Here is a 21,585-nt window from a genome sequence, read left to right on the forward strand (position 1 = left end):
GGATGTTGATGATTCAACTACCATCCATTTTTAATTTATTTCAATTTTCATGTTTGTGGGGCATTAAAAATAGCTGGACAATATTGGCTTTTTCCATATTTATCACATTTTTCGTCAAAATCCTTTATACGACGTTTGATCAAGAATAGAATAAGATAAGATATGATTGATAAGATAGGATACAATAAAATCTATATATTTAAGGATATCATACTACTAAATAAGACATGATATTTTACAATATACATATCATGGACATACTATTTTAAGATAAAAAAAAATCTTATTTCTAATTTAATTTTTAAAATATTCAATAATTTACTTTTTTAACAAGCAAAATTTCACTTTATTATTCTTTTTTCTTAAAACCATAACTATGGTTTTAGTTTTAAGTCTAAAAAAATAATTATTAAAAACTGTGATTTAAACCATAACCATAATTACTAACCGTGAAACTATGGATTTAAAACGAAAAAAATTAAAACAATAATGGAGGGGAAGTTGACGTGTTACAAACGGATTATTTTGATAAATATTTTCAACACAAATATGGATGGAGATGAATAGAATTATTTGATTGCAAACTCTTCTTTAATATAGGAAAAGTTTTATGAATTTATTATTATTATTATTATTTTACACTTTTACGGATTTGTTAATAGAGAAATGATATTTATATCCACCGTTTCCAATCCAAAAAAAAAAAAGAAAAAAAAATGAGGAAAAAGAAACACTCTTAGCAAAGAAAGAAAGAACGGCGGAAAGCGAAAACAGGAAGGAAAATCACAACGCCGCCTTCCCTAGCTTTTCAAGGTTTGAACCTCAGCCGCCTCTTTCTCTCTTAAACCCTAACCAAACCTCATTTTTTCAGATTCTCCAGGCTGCTGCACTCTTTATCTCTTTACATTAGTGTCAAAAATGAAGGCACCAGCTCTCGCCCACCATCACCACCTCCTCTCTGCAACTCGCATTCCTAGGACCAACCTCAGACCCCGTACCGCCACCCCCACTTCCACCATCCGCATGTCCCTCCAAGAAAATGCCCCCTCCCTTGCTGTAGTAGGCGTTACCGGCGCCGTCGGTCAGGAGTTCCTCTCCGTCCTGTCCGACCGCGGCTTCCCATATCGATCCATCAAAATGCTGGCCTCCAAGCGCTCCGCCGGCAAACACCTCACTTTCGAGGACAACGACTACGTTATTGAGGAACTCACCGCTGATAGCTTCGACGGCATCGACATCGCTCTCTTTAGCGCCGGAGGCTCCATCAGTAAACAGTTTGGTCCGATTGCGGTTGATCGGGGCTCCATTGTTGTTGATAACAGTTCGGCATTTAGGATGGATGAGAACGTGCCGCTTGTTATTCCAGAAGTGAATCCGGATGCAATGAAGCATATTAAGCTCGGGAGTGGAAAGGGGGCGCTTATTGCCAACCCCAATTGTTCTACTATTATATGCCTTATGGCTGCCACGCCCCTTCATCGGTGCGCCAAGGTACGAATTGGCTTTTTGTGATGAACACACATTTTGCTTTGCATATTTTGACTAACTATCGAGCTTTTTAATTTGCTTTTGTACTCTTTGTTGATTCGAATTAGTTTTCTTTCGGTTTATTCACCTCAACTTAGTCAAATAATTGTCCTTGGGCTCAATTCAATAACTGTTTCCCCTGTACATAGTCACTTATTAAAAAAAGGAAAAATCAAAATTTAAAATTTCGATTTCTATCGTTTTCACTCTGGCAATCAGAAGGAGGATAATTTAATTGGTTATGCTGGCAATTTGTTCTTCATTTTTTGAAGTTGTTTTATTTGATTCTTTTTTGGGGAGGGGCAGATAAGAAGAAAGAATGGCATTTGCAATCAGCCTTTTGTAATTGAATGAATATGCTCACATAGTCTCACATTACACATTTTGGAGGGAATAAGGCATTAAGGATTCTTGAGTTCTATTTTGATGGCTCAATGTTCGATTAGCGTTTTTTAACTAGTTGTTGGTTTCCTTTTGATAGGACACTGATGTTTGGTTTTGTTACTTTTAATAATTACTGTATGTGAATCATGTTGCTCTTTTGGGGCTGACCGGCTGATTGCTTTATTTTGCTTATTTAGTCTGTGACTTTTATGTGATATGAGTATTTTGAATATTAATGTTTTGAGGAAGGGGAAGTATGAAAATACAAGACAAATAGCACCATAATGTATACCAAGGCATGGGGCAATTTCACTTACCCAGAAGCTGTGCTAAACCTGAAAAAACTTTGATTAAGCAACTTAAAACAAATGATATAGGATGCTTGAAGTTGTGAGTCTTATTCCTCATACAGGATACTTATTCGCTTATTCAAAATGAAGTAACATAATAATTATCATCAATGTTATTTAGAACATTGAGGTGAATATATTCTTATTTACAATTCATTAAAAAATTGGTTATGTAGAAATGTTTGACCTTTTGTTGTTGTTGCAAATTCAAATGAGTTTTAGGTTCTTGTCTTGTGAGTTACTTCATTTTGGCATCCTAGCGTGGACCATACTGATTAGTTGCTCCATTAGTTTCCCAGGTGTGCTCCTATATTTAATCCATCAAGTTCAATGATTTTTAGATAATTGGCATAACAGCAATACAGAATTTCTGTAAAAATGGAAAAAAAGGATGTGTTTTTGATGGATCAAGCCAAAAAGATATATGTATAAATAAATAAATAAATTTACCCATTTTACTTATCAAAAATAGAAATAAATTACCCATTTTCTGTTCTTTATTTTCTTTTAAATTATTTCCAATAAAAGAATTTAGAATTGATCAAATAGAAGTATGTTATTATAATATTGAGCATGTTAGGACTTAAATAAAGGAAATAAAATAATTGAAGAAAAAACTTCTAACTGATTGTTAGTTCAATGAAATAACTCTCTTTTTTCTATCTCTTCCCATTTGATATGGTTTAGTGATATTTGTGATTGATTATGGATGTTGTGGCCACTTCCATGATGGTGTTTACCTCTTGTAGGCTGACCGTGGTCAGTTAAGATTGCCTTTAAAGCTTTCAGAGTAAACTCTAAAATGCTTGTTCTAGCTTTCTTAGTTGGTCCTTTATCATTTTACCTTTGATTTATGAATTAATAATTTTTTAATCAAAATAGGTTTTTTTTATTGCAAAAATCTTAACTATATACACATTATTACTTAGAAAAAGAAATACTAATTAACTGATTTTATAATATTATTGAACTATATACTATTTATGTTGCTATACACAAGCACAGGTTTGCGCCAGGCCAGTTGCCCAAGTGTCTTGGGGTTTACTTGGGCCATCATGTAGTTTTGGCTGAACGCTTTACGATCGTGCTTCATTGTATGTGAATGTTTTAGGTAGTACGCATGGTTGTCAGCACATATCAGGCAGCTAGTGGTGCTGGTGCTGCTGCAATGGAGGAGCTTGAACTGCAAACTCGTGAGGTTTTCTCTAGTCAACTTGTCTTATCTTGATTTTAATCAATCTCCTTGTGGAAAGCTCCTCTTTGTCATTATTATTATTATTTCTTTGAAAAATTGATTCTTTTTCCTGTTTTGCAATAAGGTCTTGGAGGGAAAACAACCAACTTGTAAAATTTTCAAGCAACAGGTTTGTCTACTCATTATACATGTTTACCAATTTGACAAGAATTACAACAAATGATTTTGTATTTTATCTAGTTGCCTAGAATAACCTCTTAATACATATACTTCATGCAGTATGCTTTTAATCTCTTTTCACACAATGCACCTGTTCTTCCAAATGGGTACAATGAAGAGGAAATGAAATTAGTAAAAGAGACAAGGAAAATCTGGGTGAGTTTATGATCTTTTATTCCTTGCTCTTCATATTTGGTTAACTAGATACTTCTTTGATAGGGTTTGTTTCGCAGATGCTGGATAGGAGCCAGGTCTTAATTTGTGTAGTTTATATAACATGACTTTTTGTTTCTATGTTGTAGAATGACATGAATGTTAAAGTGACTGCCACATGCATACGGGTCCCTGTTATGCGTGCGCATGCTGAGAGTGTTAATCTCCAGTTTGAGAATCCCCTTGATGAGGTACAATGATGATGCTATAAAAGATATATTGCTTATAAAACTTGGTGCACAATTAGATGTTGGTCTATTGATATTCATAAAAGAATTTTTTTAGCACAAGCTTGTTTTCATACATAATTTTGGGAATCCATCACAATAGAACATCCCATACCATTCATTTCTTAGTAAGAGCTGTTTCCTTTTCATGATTTTGAGACAACAAACAAGAGTGGGGTTCAACAGTCATAATGGAATCTCAGTGCAGCAGAGATTCTACACCATGCTTCTTTCTTGCTCAAAAAATTGCACCAATTATTGCTTGCCCTCAAGATTGAATTGGGTTAGTTTGCGCTATGCATCTACCCAACTCCAAGTTAAATTGCGGTTGGCTTGATTTCTACCGAACCCAAAGCAACCTATGTAAAAAGCTGCCCAAGCCTGTCCAGTGGATGGGTTACGTTGGTTGGCCCTACTAAACATGCAAGCCTACCTTGAAAATATTGTGCATACGTGTTTTGTTTGTGTGGTGATCATGCAATAATTTTGGCTTGCATCTTAGTCCTTGTTATAGTAGTATACAGGGACATTATTATGGCTGGACATGGGTTGACATTTTTTCCTGTCAATCATATAAGCAATTTAAAAGCTGTTTTGGGGAAGTAGTGAGTGAGGCCCATGCGACTGGAAGCTGTTGATTGCATCCCATCCCTACATTAATTGCACTTTGTCACAATGTTCTTGCTGTGTACTACTAATTGTTGTTATCATCGTGTGCACGTATCTTTTGATTGTGTGAGCATGTGTTTATGAGGTCACTGTGGAGTGGGCCCCCTAGTGAGATCTCAGTCTGGGACACTTTGACAGGGCATAGACTTGAACATCTTGGTCCTCAGGTTTGATACAAGTCGAGAATGACATTACTGCCATCATGTCCATCAGTAGGAGCCAACTTGCACTAGTCTTCATTGGGATGAGAAGAGATATGAAAATGAAAAAGTTGTAAATACAAAAAAAACAAAAAAAATTATGACATGGTAGTTTATTGACTATGGTTTTAATTTTTTTTCTTATTTTTTGTGGCATAAAAGAACTGCCCATTTCTAATAGGATCTCATTTAATGCATTAATGCAACTGTGATTTTGCCCAGAAGCGGCCTTGATGTGCAGGCCTTTGAGGATCAGTCCCTTTGTCCTTTCAAGTTCCCTGGTTTTGTATTAGGTCTCTAAATTTTTGGTTTTTGGCCCAAAATTTTTCCACGTAACGCCATCAAGTGCATGCTTGGGCTAAATGGTCCCCACTTGTCATTGTCAGAGCTGGGTTGTCTAAAGAAATTTAACTGAAATTCTAAGCAGTTTCTACCAAATGGTTTGCTCATAGATCAAATTTCACATTCTTGCGCAGGATAAAGCAAGGGATATCCTGAAGAACGCTCCTGGTGTGGTGGTTATTGATGAGCGGCCATCCAATAACTTTCCTACCCCATTAGAGGTATCAAACAAAGATGATGTTGCAGTAGGCAGGATACGCCGTGATGTTTCTCAGGATGGAAATTTTGGGTAAGCTTGATGTATGACTTTTCTTCTCCTTTATCCATACTTCCATTTCAATGAACCTTCATGCTATGCATAAACCCTGAACAGGCTGGACATCTTTGTCTGTGGTGATCAAATACGCAAGGGGGCTGCACTTAATGCCATCCAGATTGCCGAGATGTTGCTGTAGTTCACTTTTGATTCTTGCAGGGAGTTTTGTTTTATGAATTTATTTATGTGGGAGATGAAGCAACGTTGAGCAATAGATTCTATTGATCCTCAATGCAGATATTCAGATGTGACATGAAACAAATTTTAGGAGTTCTTGTAGTATTGTGCTGAATTGTGGTTGGATGTTTTCCACTTAAAAAGTTGTGCACAAGTTATGCTAATATAATTCTGCACTAGTAATAAATTAATTTTGTTTCATGAACTGCCTGAGTCTTTTCAGTGTTTTTTTTTTTCCATAACGCCTTTAGTTCTTTGTGTGTGTTTTTCCCTTTTCTTTTAGCATCCATGATCAGGATTATGATCTAAGTTACCCAATATGGAGTGTATGCTTCCATGCTTATATGTACAAAGTTTGTCAGTATATGACTTGAGATCCTCAAATCTTTGCTTGATATATATGATAGTATATGTTACATTTCTTCTAATCTGTTAATAAGTTTGTTGCAACTGATTAAATATGCTGTCCTCTACACAAATTTCTTTATAATTTATTGAAATCAACTCTATTTATTTTCGATTACGACAGTCTTAGGCCCATATCTATACCAGTATAACATAGTACTGAGAACTTGCGACTCTCTCATGTTTCACCATCATCGTATCATGATATCTCAGCTCTTTATGATGTGGACTCTCTACTTTAACATATGTTGAAGGCATTGTTCATGCATAAAATCCATCTAAAGAGTACATAGAAATTTGTATTGATCATGTTCATGGGCTTTTACTATGTCTTTGGCTACTCATCTTTGAGAGTAAAAAAAAGGCCAAGTTTGATGTCTTTTCATTTGTATTGGTGGAGGAGAGAGTCACAACTTTACTCAAAACGATACCTCACTTGAGCTTATATAAATGAGTAGGAAGCTTCTTGAGACATCCTTACATCTCCAAACATGGATGAGAGAAGATGGAGTATTGTGGGGAATTTTAAAGAATTCAAGAGATCTCTTGTGCATACCTTGAACATAACATTTGTGTTAGAGATTCTAGAGAGTTTTAGACTAGTGCGGGACTTTGGGGGCTTATAGAGAGTTCTTTGAATTCTTATAAAGAGGGGACGATTTCATTTGACTAAGGCACCAAGCAGTTAAGGGCTTTCAAGCATTATAGAGTATTTTAATCTAATACAAGCTTCTAATATTTCAGTATTAGTGCTTCTTTTGTGCATCTTAACTTTTGAATCAAGTAGCTTTGCTTAGCATTGTGGGATAAGATAGGGCTAAGGATGACTTAGCAACTTCAAAAGATTTGAATTGTTTAAGTGTTGCACATGTACTTGGGAAATCATGACATATGTGTGTTCTAGAGCTCCTAATTTACTAAAGAATTTTATGATATTTAAAAACAAAAAGTGGTTTCTATACGAAACTATTCTTAAAAACAATTGTTTGCTCTTTGGAAAAAAAAAATGCTTTCTAACTCAAAATATATGTTTTACAAACATTTAACAGAAAATAATTTTTTAAAAATTTGTTTCTTTTCTTGCTTTTTTAGGTTTTTTTAAGAACCAAATTTTAGATATTTTCAATTACTTTTTATAAAGTGTTTAGAATAATAATTGAAAATATGAATAATATTTTAAAAACTTTTACATTACATATGCATCATATCTTCGTGTAAAATAAGCAAAGCAAAAAAAAAAAAAAAAAAAAAAACTATTTTTCACATTTAAATTCTCAAACATAATATTTTTTGTGAAAACAATAAAGACAGGTTTAAAGAATGGTTTTTAAAAATTATATTTTTTTGAAAATGTTTTAAAACAAAGCCTAAAATATTTTCATTTCTTACTATCTATTGAGTTAGTTGATGACTATTTCTTGTGGTTGCTGGATTATAAGAAATTAAAAATTGCATTTTGATTCTGACCCTTTGTAGATTAAGGAAACGTTTTTCTATACTTCCATAATATCTCAAAAACTTATTTATGCTTACCAAATGATTGAATTCAATGCTAAGCTTAACACAAATTGGGAAAAACAAATAATAGTAACTTGTAACTTGGGAACATCTATCAAATCTCACTGCAAATTTTTATCATCTTTGATTTTAATTTACACAATGAAATTGCAATTAAACTCTCTTGTACTAGATGGATAAGACAATTCATGTGTATGAATTCCCCTATAATATGCCTAGGGATGAAGTTAAGGAACTTTTGAAGAAATGTACAAGTGAAGGAATTGTTGGGGCCTTTGAGATGAAGTAGCCCAAAAATGGAATATCAAACGTGTACTAAAGTCCAATTTACTTCCTAAAGATATGAAGAGTTATCTAAAAAACTATGGTATGGGTATAATTATTTGAAGGCTTGGGAAATAGAAGTATGAATAGGATAATATTGCATTTTGGTTGTTAAGGTTAGAAGAATGGTTTTTTATGCTCTAGAAAGTAATAAATGTTTTTATGAAATTTGGGTTTGGACTAGGAAAGTTTTACTTCTTTCTTTCTTATGGCTTATGGAGTATAAACTTGAGGTTTTTACGAGAAGAACCTATTTAAAGATAGATGAGAATTATTAGAGTTGTATACAGTATTCTAGAGAACTCTTGTGTATAACTTGATGCCTATAAATAGATGTTGATCCCATTTGGTTGATGTACCAAACATTTGTGAGAATTCAAGGCCTTATAAAACATTATTTAATATAAAGTTTCATTATTTTAAACTTTCTAAGTGTTGTTACTTCCTTAGTCATATTCATATGTAGCTTCACTATTGTATAGTGACTTCAAATGCCTTGAATTATCTAAATAGTATATATATAAAAAAAGACCTTAACACTTTATCTTTATGACATATACCATACTATTCCTTTTATCACGTCATTGTACTTATTTGATTAAGATGAACTGTTTACCAATTTTAATCCATTTTCAATGGTTTTGAAGGTAGACACATGAAAGGGAATCTTTTGTGTTTGTCTTTTATAAAAAATTATTTTCTTTAATCTTTTAAAGGTATAACGACTTCATCGGTTCATGCTAAGAAGTTAGATATGCTTTAGAGATTCTTCACATTCCATAATTATTTTATTTACACACGTTTAGTCTCTTATCTTTATAAAAAAATATTATGATATTTAAAAACCAAAACATTCCTTTGTATACCTTAAGTTTGGAACTATTTTTTAAAATAATTTTTTATTATTTAAAAAAGAAAAATGCTTTCTAACTCAAAAAATGTGTTTAATAGGTTGTTAATAGAAAATAATTTTCTAAAAATTTGTTTTTTTTATCATATTATTTTTAGGAACAAAATTATAAATATTTTAATCATATTTTATAAGGCGTTGAAAGCAATAATTAATAATATGAATAATATTTTTCAAAATTCTGCGTTATATATATCTTCACGCAAAATATGCCTAAAAAAAAACAATTTTCATATTTAGATTCTCAAACATAATCTTAAAAACCATTTTGGCTAAAAACTTTTTTATTTTATTTAACTTCTATGAGTTTGAATCTTGTTACTAGGTTTCTAAGCAACTATAAAGATAGAAGAAATATATAGTAATAAATATTGTAAAAGGATATTAACTATGAGGTTTTATTATTTTGATTTTCAAAAAAACACTTAATTCTAGAAATAAAAAAAAATCAAATTCTAATTAAACTACATTTTAATAACATAAAGAATTCAAAGTAATTCATTTATTTTCTTCCTTGGGAAAGTTATCTTGAGATATTGATGAAATGGATGTTGAATTCAGCCAACTTTATAATGCATGTGCTGGACCGCTTTCAAGACTTGCGAACGAAGTTGTGCTTTTTAATTTTTATATTTCAAATTTTATTTTTCTTGTGTCCAAACTTAGCGGGCAAGTTTCAGTGCCCAGTCGGAAGTGAGGTCCTCTCATAAAAAAATGTATAGGATGAGTCTTTTAGCCTTTAGGAGGCTCCACCCGGGCCTAAAAGTCGAATGAATGATCCATCGGCGTAGTGAGAGCGGTGGGGCTAAATATCATTTTTGTTGATATTTCATATTTGTACTCTTTAAATTTTTATTCACAAAAATATTTGATGCGAGATAAAAATTTAAAATATAATTTAAGGATATCTTTGTTTAAAAAAAATATTATATTTCATAAGATGATTCTTTCCGAATTTGGTTTTTCAACGTTGGATTTAAACAAATAATTCTTTGTTTTTAGTTGAGAAGAATTATATGAATTTTTTATTTTAAAAAAAATAACATTTATCGATTATGAAAAAAATAAAATAAAAAAACATTAATTTTAATTTTATTCCTTTTGTAAACCTCAACAAAATTTAATTTAATTTAGTGATTTGGAAAAAAAATACATCATTTTTCAAAAAAATAAAAATAAAATTGTGATTATTATTATTTAAAAATCAGACATCTTGAAAAATATATATATTTAAAATTGTATATGTAAAAATTAACTAAAAATATGTCAAAATTATTTTTTTAAAATGATATATTTTTATAATATATATATATATATATATTAAATTAGTTTTCTAAAATTAATAAATCTTTAGAGTAATTATTAAAAAAATTAAGATAAAAAAGTTTATCAAACAATTGTGATAGAAAATACTTAAAATAGTTTTAAAGGATATATTAATCTTTTCATATTTTATATTATTCTCATCAATTATGTAATTTTTATGGATTAAATCTTAATTTTTGGATTCAATTAGGTTTAAAACACAATTTTTCCATATAATTTGGTGTGGTAAGCAAACTAGGAGGGACTAACTGACTAAGGCGGTGAACCTATACAGTCATTGCCACATCATTTACATACGTCATCACAACTAATTTTCAAAAAAGTGCCGCGATGCAAGGAATCTAGTCCTTCGTCTTCTATATATAGCTTTGCAAACTTCAGACTGGTCTGAGGACAAGCGAGAATGAGGATGATCGGATGGCTCTCCCTAGGGTTTTGAGTTTTATTCTTTGAGTGAAATAATCGCAGATCAAGTCTCTACAATTTCTGGTTTCTTTTCTTCTGGGCTTGTTATTTGATTTCCACTCTCTAACTTCCTCTCAGTGACTCGCTGTTTCGGTTACTTGCCGGGGAAAAAGAGGGAAAATTCCTAATTTTTCTTTTCATTTCCGGAAGATTCTCGCTAGAACGTAATGGAAACCTATGCTATAAATTCATGTTGATCTTTCATACATATTCATCTAACTTTTGTTTTTGTTGTTTTTTTGGCTGTGCTCGGCTCACTATTTCTGTTTTGCGATTCGTTTGAAAGCTTTGATTTGGTTGGGAGGGTGAATTTTGATTATAATGTCTTGTTGTTTGCATTTTTAAGTGTGAAAATTCTTGTCAATTGCGGCCATGTGTTGTGTTTGTATTAGGTTCTTCCAACGTCTGAAACATGAAAAAAATAAAAATAAAAATAAAATAGAAGCCGAGATTCAAAATCTTGATTATGATATATTTTTCTGCATTTTCTTTGGTGTTTTGATCTAGTAATGCCTTTTAGTGTATCTTTTATTTGGTGACTGGCTCATGTAACTTTCTTCTGGGTGGGCATGGGGTTTCTTGTATTAATATGGCCACAGGAACATTTGACAGACAGGCTATATATGGTGATCTTTGAGGAGATTGTATTGCTAAAGGTGTTATGGTTCCTCCACAGTTTTCACGAGCGTTTTATATATATAGGCATAATTACATATTCATATAGAGTTTAAGATTTATATTTCTGTTCTCATCTGGTCCCATATCTCCTACAATTTTTTGGCCGAAAGAGAGCACTTACACTTCTTTAACAAGGGCTAGTGTGGAGGTTCATACTGACATCTCTTTCTTGGTACTAAAACGCGGTAATTACTAGAATTCTAGTTATAGATCAACGAACTATTTCTTGTGGTTGCTGGATTATAGGACTTCCTGCTGATGGTAATTGTATTTAGATGCTTGTCCTTTGTAGATTAAGGAAACATGGTTCTATACTTTCAAGAAATAATAGTAACCTGAGCCTCACACACAGCACGCTTTCACATACACATTTGGACAGTAATTTTTGTTTTAAGTTCCATAAAATTGCTTGAATTAATTTCACTGGTATTAATGACTAGGTACTCAATGTTTAATACGTTGTTAGGGTCATATATGGTCACATGTCATCCTATTTACATTGAACGGAGACAAGGTTGGGTCCTCTGTCTCTGCATTTGTTCATGTTCTCTGTTTTCTCTGCACTTGTTCCATATTGTCTATTTTCTAGTGCTTGCAGTCCTAATTTCTGAAGTTTGAAGCCATGTACAGGAAAATCATATGATAAAACATGTCACGAGTCTTGCAATTTAATCTATATTTTACTATAGCAGCATTATTTATTACCAAAACAGCTTGAAATATTTGATTCCTTTCATAATTGAACCATGCTTAATCATTGAACTTCATGACATTGCCATAAAGATTTCTCTAGCAAACAAAAGTTCTCAAATTATAAGTGTATATATATATTATAAATAGCATGTTATGTATTCAACATGGAACATTCATATTTTTACAATCTCTGATTTTGGGTTATACAGTGAAATTGCAGTTAAACTCGGTCGTACAGGATGGGTAAGACAATTCAGGTGTATGGAGTCCCTTCTAATGTGTCTGCAAATGAAATTAAGGAATTTCTGGAAAAATATACTGGTGAAGGAACTATTGAGGCCTTAGAGATTAAGCAGCCTAAAAGTGGAGTATCAATGACACATGCTAAAGTTCAATTTACATCCTTAAGACTTGCAGAGTTAATTATCTCATTAGCTAAACAACTATGGTATGGGGGTAATTATTTGAAGGCTCGAGAAATGGATCTTGATATTATTCCAAAGCCAAGGACCTTTTTGCATAGTATGGATCGGATAACATTACATTTTGGCTATCAGATGTCAAATGAACGATTTTGTGTGCTCTGGAAAGCAATAAATGTTTCTGTCAAATTTGGGTTTGGATTGAGAAAATTTTACTTTTTTCTTTCTCATGGCTCTGAGGAGTACAAGCTTGAGCTTTCCTGTGAGAACATTTGGCAAATTCAACTACGGGAGCCACGTGGTCAAAATACAAAATTTCTCCTTATTCAGGTTTGCTTGACAAAATTTTGATTGTTCAATTTCTATTATTCACTTTCACTTCATACTCTTTTTACTACGGTTTTAAAATTGAATAATTTGCATGTTTGGGTTGTATTATGACTTTTTCCTCTTTTGCGAACTTTTTATGGTTTGCCTATTCACAAGCAAATTAAATTGCATTACAAATTCAATGTCTTTTCAATTATTTTCTTTAACAAAGGTTAGACCTCAGAGATGAAATCTTGCCAAAGTGGTGCCTATTCACAAGCAAATTAAATTGCATTACAAATTCAATGTCTTTTCAATTATTTTCTTTAACAAAGGTTAGACCTCAGAGATGAAATCTTGCCAAAGTGGTTAACTTAGATCAATGGATTAATTGTTGTGTTTGTTGCTTGATTTATTACTTGTTGTGTTTTAAGAGACCTGAAAGATGAAGCAAGGTAATTTTTGTGGATGTTAAATCATACTTGGGAGGAGGCAATGTATCTTGAATATGGGAAATGGACACTATAACATGAGAAGCATACACTGATGCAAATCTGATATAACACCGATAAGTAATAAGTTAAAAGTAACTGATACATTGAAAATCAAATTTGACTAATGTTTGTTTTGTTATCTCTCTTGCATGTACTGTCCAAATAAGGCCGGCTTTTTGAGTAATCAATCCCCTCATTTTGCACATGCTTAAATAACTGGCTTTTGAATCTCAAAATTTATAAGAGACCTGACTTATATGTTTCTCTAAATGGGCAACATGTTCAGGATTTTGCGGGAACTTTAGCTTTTTGAACCATATTGTTTTGACCCCTACTGTTTCCTAAATATACCAGGCTGCATTCCATCTACATCCTAAGGATGTCCAAGCTTTGAGAAAGTAATTTTTAATAGCTTTGAGAAAGTAATTTTTAATTTATGATACATATGGCAAGCATCCATATGTATCTGACGAGCCTCCATTTTAGAGTATGTTGGATACAAACATGTCTCCTCAGAGAAGTGTCTGGGTTTAGAGGAGAGGTATAGTGCTGTAGAAAAGAGCAATCTGTATTCCATCCTTTTACATTTGTATTGACATCATTGTTATACCATTTAAAACAACTATAGATCTGGATTGTACATAATCTTTCTAAAATGGTTCTGATGGTAATACATGGAAGATGAATAAATTAAAAAACAAATCAATATAGAAAGAATTGATAATTTGTACAAGTAGAAACTTTATTTATGATATTCCGAAATTTGGAAGGATCATTTTCTAAACTAAAAGGTGCTATACTCCTTCCATAATGTCAAAATAGTACAAGAATTCAATTTTACATCTATATTCTTCAGCTATTTAAATGTATACAAACCTTGACTTTCATGTCAAAATTTGAAAATACTGGAGCATTGTCCAATCTTAATCCATATGATCTTCCAATTGAGCACAATATCATTATTCTTACTGTCAAATTGGGTATAGTATTCATTGTTTAAACCTCTTCACACCTCTCCTGTTTTTCCTGCATCAGGAAGTATGTCAATTACCATATGGAGTAGAAAATAATTTATCATATGACATCTTTTATGAATGTGCATTAAATGTTTGATTTTATATGTCAACAGTTACTTGTATTTTAGAGAATTGGTATTAATGATGCATAAAGAGAATTTGTGTTAATGGTTCAATTGCTTTACTTATGTGCTTACATGTCCACCATGTTTCTAACATGTTTTTCCTCTTTGGTTACTAGTTACTTGATGCTCCACAGATTTATGAGAAAGATGTAAGTGCTCTCAGCTATTTTAAGGAAACTCCTGATGACCAGTGGGTCAGGGAAATTGATTTTACTCCATCATGCTCTATCGGGCAATCTTCTGCATTATGTTTGGAGCTTCCACATGGCAGTCAACTACCAAATTTTTGTGAAAATTTTGCTCGTTATAAAGAAAATGACAGAAAATTCATTTTGGAGAGTGGCGCAAGTTTTTCTGGCAATTTGCATCTAGTTCCCATCGTAGGTCCACCTCAAGGATCTAACTTGCCGTTTAAAATATTGTTTAAGATTAATACTTTGGTTCAGAATGGTTGTTTATCAGGGCCTACTCTTGATACCAATTTTTTCCGGTGGGTTGATCCACAGAGAATAAATATTTCTTTTATAGAGCATGCCCTAGAAAAACTGTATTATTTGGAAGAGTGCTGTTATGAGCCTGTTAGGTGGCTCCATGAGCAGTACAGAACCTACATATCAAAGCAAGTTGCTGGATCTCCTGCTATTTCCTTGGATACTGGATTGGTGTATGTCCGGAGGGTTCAGATTACCCCATGTAAAGTATACTTTTGTGGCCCAGAGGTTAATGTCTCCAATCGGGTTTTACGCAATTATCCTGAAGATATTGATAACTTTCTCCGTGTTTCTTTTCTAGATGAGAACTCGGAGAAAATTCATTCAACAGTTATATCTCCTCGTATGTCAAATGAAGGAAGGCGAACTGGAGTATACAGAAGGATACTATCAATTCTTCAAAATGGCATAGTTATTGGTGATAAGAAGTTCGATTTTCTTGCCGTTTCTTCAAGTCAGTTGCGGGATAATTCTGCCTGGATGTTTGCTTCAAGACCTGGGCTTACTGCTGCGGACATCAGAAGCCGGATGGGTGACTTTTCTCAGATAAGAAATGTAGCAAAATATGCTGCCAGACTGGGTCAGTCTTTCAGCTCGTCCAAGGAAACATTGAAAGTTGCTAAGCATGAAATTGAAATTATTCCTGACATTGAAACCCATAGGGATGGAACAACATATGTCTTCTCTGATGGAATTGGGAAAATATCCGCTGAATTGGCTCACAGAGTGGCTATAAAATGTGGTTGTAAAAATTCTACTCCATCAGCATTCCAGATTCGATATGGTGGGTACAAGGGTGTTGTTGCTGTTGATCCAACATCATCTAGGAAATTATCATTGAGAAAGAGCATGTTCAAGTACGAATCAGAAAACACAAACCTAGATGTTTTATCATGGAGCAAATATCGGCCTTGTTTTCTCAATCGTCAATTGATCACCCTTCTATCTACTCTCGGAGTTAAGGATCATGTTTTTGAAAAGAAGCAAAGAGAAGCCGTTGATCAACTGGACACCATCTTAAAAGATCCACTAAGGGCACAGGAGGCACTGGAGTTGATGTCTCCAGGAGAGAACACTAATATTCTCAAAGAAATGCTCATGTGTGGTTATAAGCCAGATGCTGAACCATTTCTTTCAATGATGCTGCAAACTTTCCGGGCAGCAAAGTTGCTGGAACTGCGCACTAAAACAAGAATATTTGTTCCAAATGGAAGGTCTATGATGGGATGTCTAGATGAAACTAGAACCTTGGAATATGGTGAAGTGTTTGTACAGATTTCTGGCACTGGAGGAAGGCAATCCTTTGGTGATTCCCTCATGTTCTATGGAAGTGGATCACACCATGACAATTTTATTCTTGAGGGAAAGGTAGTTGTTGCTAAAAATCCTTGTCTACACCCTGGTGATGTTCGAATCCTGTCGGCTGTTGATGTGCCTGCTTTGCATCATATGGTGGATTGCGTCGTTTTTCCACAAAAAGGAATGAGGTAAAGATGCTATAATATCTCCAAATTGATATTTTGAGGCAATAAATCCTAGATTTATTTGGTTATAAGCTGTTTGTTTTAGTGTCCACCTTTTAGTTGCAAACAATCAATCTGAGATTATGTGACTTAAAACATGTCTGTCATATATACACCATATACTATGCTCAAATATGCATGCACACAAATATGTACACACATTCTTCTTCAGTTTCAAACTTTTGAAAATGTTGGAGCACTCCATGTGTACATATATACATGCATAAATGAATACACAAGTGTCCGGCATGCTCAGGCACATACTGGCTTTTAGTTTATTTGTGGACACATACTGGCTTTATATGTACATGTTAGTTTATTTCTGACTAGTAAAATTAATTATGTTTCTTTTGATTTTTTTATTATTAAAAGTTCTAGTTATGCTTGTAGAATTACCGTGTAAAGTTTTTTTTTCCTCTTTTTTTTGCAAATAAAGTGCTTCTTTGTCTCAGTCAATCTTCTACCATTGATTATAGCTATTTGTACTTTTCTTTATGCCAAGCTGTTTACTGACAATTGCTGAATTATGATATTAGACCCCACCCGGATGAATGTTCGGGGAGTGATTTGGATGGAGATATCTACTTTGTTTGTTGGGATCATGATCTAATTCCACCTCGACAAATCAATCCCATGGATTATACCCCAGCGCCAACTAAGGTCTTGGATCATGATGTCATGATTGAGGTACTTACTCTTTCAGTTGTGTTCAAGCAATTTGGAATAGATTTCCTTTTTATTTATTGACCGCCCCTGTGCATGTTTCTCTCTGTCCTGGCCATAGTTTGTTAATTGATTTTCCTTTCTGTAACAACATTGTGAAGTCACCAATGTTTACATTGTTAAATTTTTTTCTTTCGTTCTCTTTTGTTCATTGGCCATATAGAAATGCAATTTGGCAGGATTATGGTCTCATATTTAAACATCCATTATATATCAGGACTTTGTGAAGCTTGATGCTCACTCAAAGCTCCTTTGTCATTTCCATCCTTTTTCTTTTCTTTTTTTTTTCCTGGTTTTTGCTTAAAATAATGTAGTTGTATTTATGGAGCAGGAAGTTGAGGAGTATTTCACCAACTACATAGGGAATGACAAGTTAGGAATCATTGCAAATGCCCACACCGTCTTCGCAGATAAGGAGTACGACAAAGCATTGTGTCCTCCTTGCAAAGAGCTTGCAAAGTTGTTTTCAATTGCTCTAGAGTTCCCCAAAACTGGTGTGCCTGCTGAAATACCATTTCATCTACATGTGAAGGAATATCCAGATTTCATGGAAAAGGCCAACAAACCAACCTATGAATCACAATCTGTGATTGGAAAGCTTTTTCGAGAAGTGAAAGACGTTGCACCACACAACTATGATGTAAGATCCTTCACCAGGGATGTGGCAATGCAGTCTTATGACGCTGACATGGAAGTGGATGGTTTTGAAGACTATGTCAGAGATGCTTTCTACTACAAAAGTCAATATGATTTTAAGTTGGGGAGCCTGATGGATTGCTGTGGCATTAGAACAGAGAGTGAAATACTCAGTGGGAGTATCATGAAAATGTCAAAATCTTTTGATAAGAGGAAGGATGCAGAAGCCATTGCTTTGGCTGTAAGATCCTTGAGAAAGGAAGCTAGGACATGGTTCAACAAGATGGGAAGTGGGACATATGCTGGAGCTGATGATGTATACGCAATAGCATCTGCATGGTACCATGTTACTTATCATCCTTATTATTGGGGTTGCTACAATGAGGGAATGTATCATGACCATTTCCTCAGTTTTCCATGGTGTGTTTATGACAAACTGATTCAGATCAAGAGGGATAAAATGAGTATTAGGTCTCTACATCTGTCATTGCTGGGATGAAGACTCAGTCATGGGTTGCGTTTGGGTTGAGGAATTTGCCATCTTATGTGTTCCTTATATCTTCTCCCTCCATCATGTACCCTCCCCCTTCCAACTCTGGAGCATGATATTTAGTTCTTTCTTTCTAGTGAAGTATCTCTATAAGTTCATAGGAACGTCCAGACATGACTCTTAGTACTTTACTGTTTAGTGTTTGTGTATGCACTGAATATAAATGCTTTATTCTGATATTTGGGACTAGAATATTGATTCCTGCTGCTAAATTTATCTTAAGATTTTCCTTTTTGGTTGCCTTTTCTCTGTGGCTCTAGCAGTCTGTCATTGTGTCTGGAGACCTACACATTGCATACATGAATGAAATTAGTTCTCTGATTTACCCTGAAACTTCCCTGAGCTTGGGGACAAATGCGGACTTGCAATAAAGGTCTAAACGTCGAACATCATTTTCTAAGAAGGTTTTCACACGGTGACATCTCATACCAATCCTGGGGTCCTATCATCAGAGAATCCAAAATAAAAGGTAAATTTCCCTCTTGTATGCATAATCCTAAGAAAGATTTTCATGGTTATACATTTTTATTGTTAATCACTGGAATTGTGAGAGTAGGATCACCTTCAAACCGCATCATTTGTGCCTCGGAACAACAAGAAGTTGAGTTAGTTCCTTAGTGCTCAATTCTAGCCCGGCAAAGCTTCTGCAGTTTTGTTAAGAAACTTTTCGACAATAAATTGATAATATCACTTCCAAAGTTACAATCATATCATCCCCTTGGGTGAATCAGAACAGAGTTAGTTGACTTGTTCTGGAGGAGTCCGCTTGAGCTTCACTTACTAATCCTTGTACAAAAATTAAGCATTTTGAGAATCTGTAGTTTTCTTAGAAAATTGGATAAAGTGAGAAAATTCCAGAATTATAAGATAAAGTGCAAATCCAAACAATAGAGTGCACTTCATTTCGTCTTTCGTAGAGTTTTTGAAGGTCGAAATCCATTCGATATCTTAATTGTGTTGTCCAATGGTCCAGTTTATCTGCAAAATTCCTCCCATCACAGTCTCCTCCGAATGAAACAAAATGAGCAGTTGCAACCTCTACTAAAAAAAATCTCATGGGTCTCAAGCTCTCTGGTAAAATTTCTTCTTGCAATTGTAGGCAACCAGAAGGCTTTGACATTTTTGCTCCTTTTTGGTTGCTTTTATATTCATGCTCTTCTCTAATAGTTGGTATGAGGCTATATCCTGGAAGTTGTGTTCTTGGATTTCATGACTATGTAAAAGCCATTTCCAAAATCCCGAGGACAACTTATCATCTGTTTCTACAACAACCAGTTTTCTTCTGATTATGCACAACCAAATCTGGTCACTTTCACCACAATATACATTGATGTCCCGAAACTAGTCTCAGAGAAGGGACCAAGAAACTAGTAGGAAGAGTAGTTTATGATCATCTTTAAATAGCATCATTTACGCCTTAGAACAAAAAACAATTGAGTTCCTTCTTTGTGGCTGGATTCCAGCTTGTGGGAGAAGTCCACAGTTTTCTTGTAAAGCCTATCAAACACCTCATCAATAATCCCACTTCCCAGTCTGAAAAACAACATAAAACTACCACAACGACAAAAATTCAACAATTATGGAGGACATTGTTAGGAATTCTGCATAATATAAACAAGATTTTAGCATAACCGTCTGTGTACTTCCATTAGTGGAATAAAAAAAAAAGGAGATTGTTAGCCTGAGGCTCTCTTAATTGTGTTTTGATAATAACAAATTATGGTTAGTGTTGAGGCTTCGCGTCCCTGGTGATCCATGTGGTTGCCAAATGGATGGACGCACGATCTCAACCAATATAAGTTCCTGGTTCAGTCGTTCCTGTAAAAGGCGTCCGGACAGGGTGTCTGGACGCACCCTCCGATGGTTTTGTCAGCCATGGTCCAGAGAGATAAATCAGTTGGCCTTTTACTAGGTATAGCAAAACTTACCTTCCTCTTTGTGCGAAGGTCCATATATATCGTATCAGAAGCTCTGTCTCCCTCTTTAATGATAGGGAGATATTTTGGCTTGTCATGATGCCTCTAGGTGGTGACAGGGCCATCATCACTCGTAGGGCGGCTGACAGAGATCGTGGGAGGCGCCGCAGCTGTCAAAGATCGTAGGAAGTGACTTGCCATCATTCCTGTCCTTTCACTCTACAGGTGGCGGAACGTAGGTCGTGATAGGCTGTCGGAATGACGTAGTAAGACTTGCTTACTTTAGTCAACGATCCGGATAGGATATGTTGGTCGTCCGGATGTGATGTTTGTGAGTGTCGTGTGCTTCTCCCTGAGGAAGTCCGGATAGGAGAAGCGCGTCACGTGTCTCTATTGGGGGAAATCCGGATGAAGCTGATCCGGATAGAAATGCGTGCCACGTGTCATCAGGGGGAGGGGTTCCTACAGTGCCCCCTTTTTAACTTGCCCATTTTGCCCTGGCAAAATGGGCGGGTTAAAAAATGATTGTTTTTCTGAAACTGAAGTTGACTTTTTGCTTCATTGGGCCACGTGGCGAGCGGGGGCGAAGAGGTAGAAAAGCATTTATGATGAGCCGCCGACTCTGGGTATTCCCAGGCAGCGTGTCGTTTCAATGATGGCGCAGCTGAACGGTTAGAATACCGAGAGGCTTGTCCTGCTATAAATAGCAGACTGTTCATTCCTTTTGCATTTTTTTCTTCTGCGTTTTTTCCTGTTAGTGCTTTATCTTCAGCCTTTTGCGTACCTTCGTCTATGTGTGAGGTTCTAGGGTTTTCTGCCGGCAATATTCGTGTTGTGACGGTGACTGCGCTGTGGTTCTCATCCCCATTTTCCCAGTTTACATTCGGTACGTTTTCTATTTCTGTCTTCTCCTCGTTGGCATTTGGTTTTGTTGGTTGTTTCTGGCTTTGCTGGGCAAGTTGTTTGCGACTGGGTATCGATATTGGTTTCTAGGGTTTTTGGGGTGTGTTTAGGGTTCCTGTTGCCACCTTGTACTTTTTGTGGGTTGTCGATCTTTCTTTGTGGTAGAGTTAAGCTTGTGGGGTTGGTTTGCTGTGTTTTGACTGTTGGTACTTCTTTCATGCAGATTCCACTCTAGTCCCAGCCTAAAAAATGTCTGCGAACAAGGAAGCTGCCTCATCCAGTTCGTCCGGCGATGCTCAAGCTGAGAAAGCCATGGATAAGTTGAATGTGAGGGAGTTC

General features: G+C 34.7%; 2 protein-coding genes across 2 annotated transcripts; both read left to right on the plus strand.

Moving 5' to 3' along the window:
• The first annotated feature begins 161 nt into the window (after positions 1-161).
• Positions 162-6,024, plus strand: LOC100245641 (uncharacterized). Its single transcript, XM_003631135.4, has 7 exons — positions 162-1,491; positions 3,373-3,459; positions 3,581-3,625; positions 3,736-3,831; positions 3,978-4,079; positions 5,461-5,615; positions 5,700-6,024. The coding sequence occupies exons 1-7, from the start codon at positions 919-921 to the stop codon at positions 5,779-5,781; spliced, it is 1,140 nt and encodes a 379-aa protein (XP_003631183.1). The 5' UTR covers positions 162-918; the 3' UTR covers positions 5,782-6,024.
• Positions 6,025-10,683: 4,659 nt separating this feature from the next.
• On the plus strand, positions 10,684-18,643 carry LOC100268011 (probable RNA-dependent RNA polymerase 1). The gene is made up of 5 exons (XM_010652693.3): positions 10,684-10,931; positions 12,348-12,890; positions 14,621-16,482; positions 17,055-17,205; positions 17,573-18,643. The coding sequence occupies exons 2-5, from the start codon at positions 12,378-12,380 to the stop codon at positions 18,374-18,376; spliced, it is 3,330 nt and encodes a 1,109-aa protein (XP_010650995.1). The 5' UTR covers positions 10,684-10,931; positions 12,348-12,377; the 3' UTR covers positions 18,377-18,643.
• The last annotated feature ends 2,942 nt before the right edge of the window (positions 18,644-21,585 follow it).

Source organism: Vitis vinifera, chromosome 1 (genome assembly GCF_030704535.1).
Source record: "Vitis vinifera cultivar Pinot Noir 40024 chromosome 1, ASM3070453v1".
Classification (NCBI taxonomy): domain Eukaryota; kingdom Viridiplantae; phylum Streptophyta; class Magnoliopsida; order Vitales; family Vitaceae; genus Vitis; species Vitis vinifera.

Coding starts and splice junctions, on each gene's coding strand:
- LOC100245641 (XM_003631135.4), top strand. CDS start 919: ATGAAGGCACCAGCTCTCGCCCACCATCACCACCTCCTCTCTGCAACT. Junction 1,492..3,372: donor CCCTTCATCGGTGCGCCAAG/GTACGAATTGGC, acceptor TGAATGTTTTAG/GTAGTACGCATGGTTGTCAG. Junction 3,626..3,735: donor GTAAAATTTTCAAGCAACAG/GTTTGTCTACTC, acceptor TACTTCATGCAG/TATGCTTTTAATCTCTTTTC.
- LOC100268011 (XM_010652693.3), top strand. CDS start 12,378: ATGGGTAAGACAATTCAGGTGTATGGAGTCCCTTCTAATGTGTCTGCA. Junction 16,483..17,054: donor TTTCCACAAAAAGGAATGAG/GTAAAGATGCTA, acceptor TTATGATATTAG/ACCCCACCCGGATGAATGTT. Junction 17,206..17,572: donor ATCATGATGTCATGATTGAG/GTACTTACTCTT, acceptor TTTATGGAGCAG/GAAGTTGAGGAGTATTTCAC.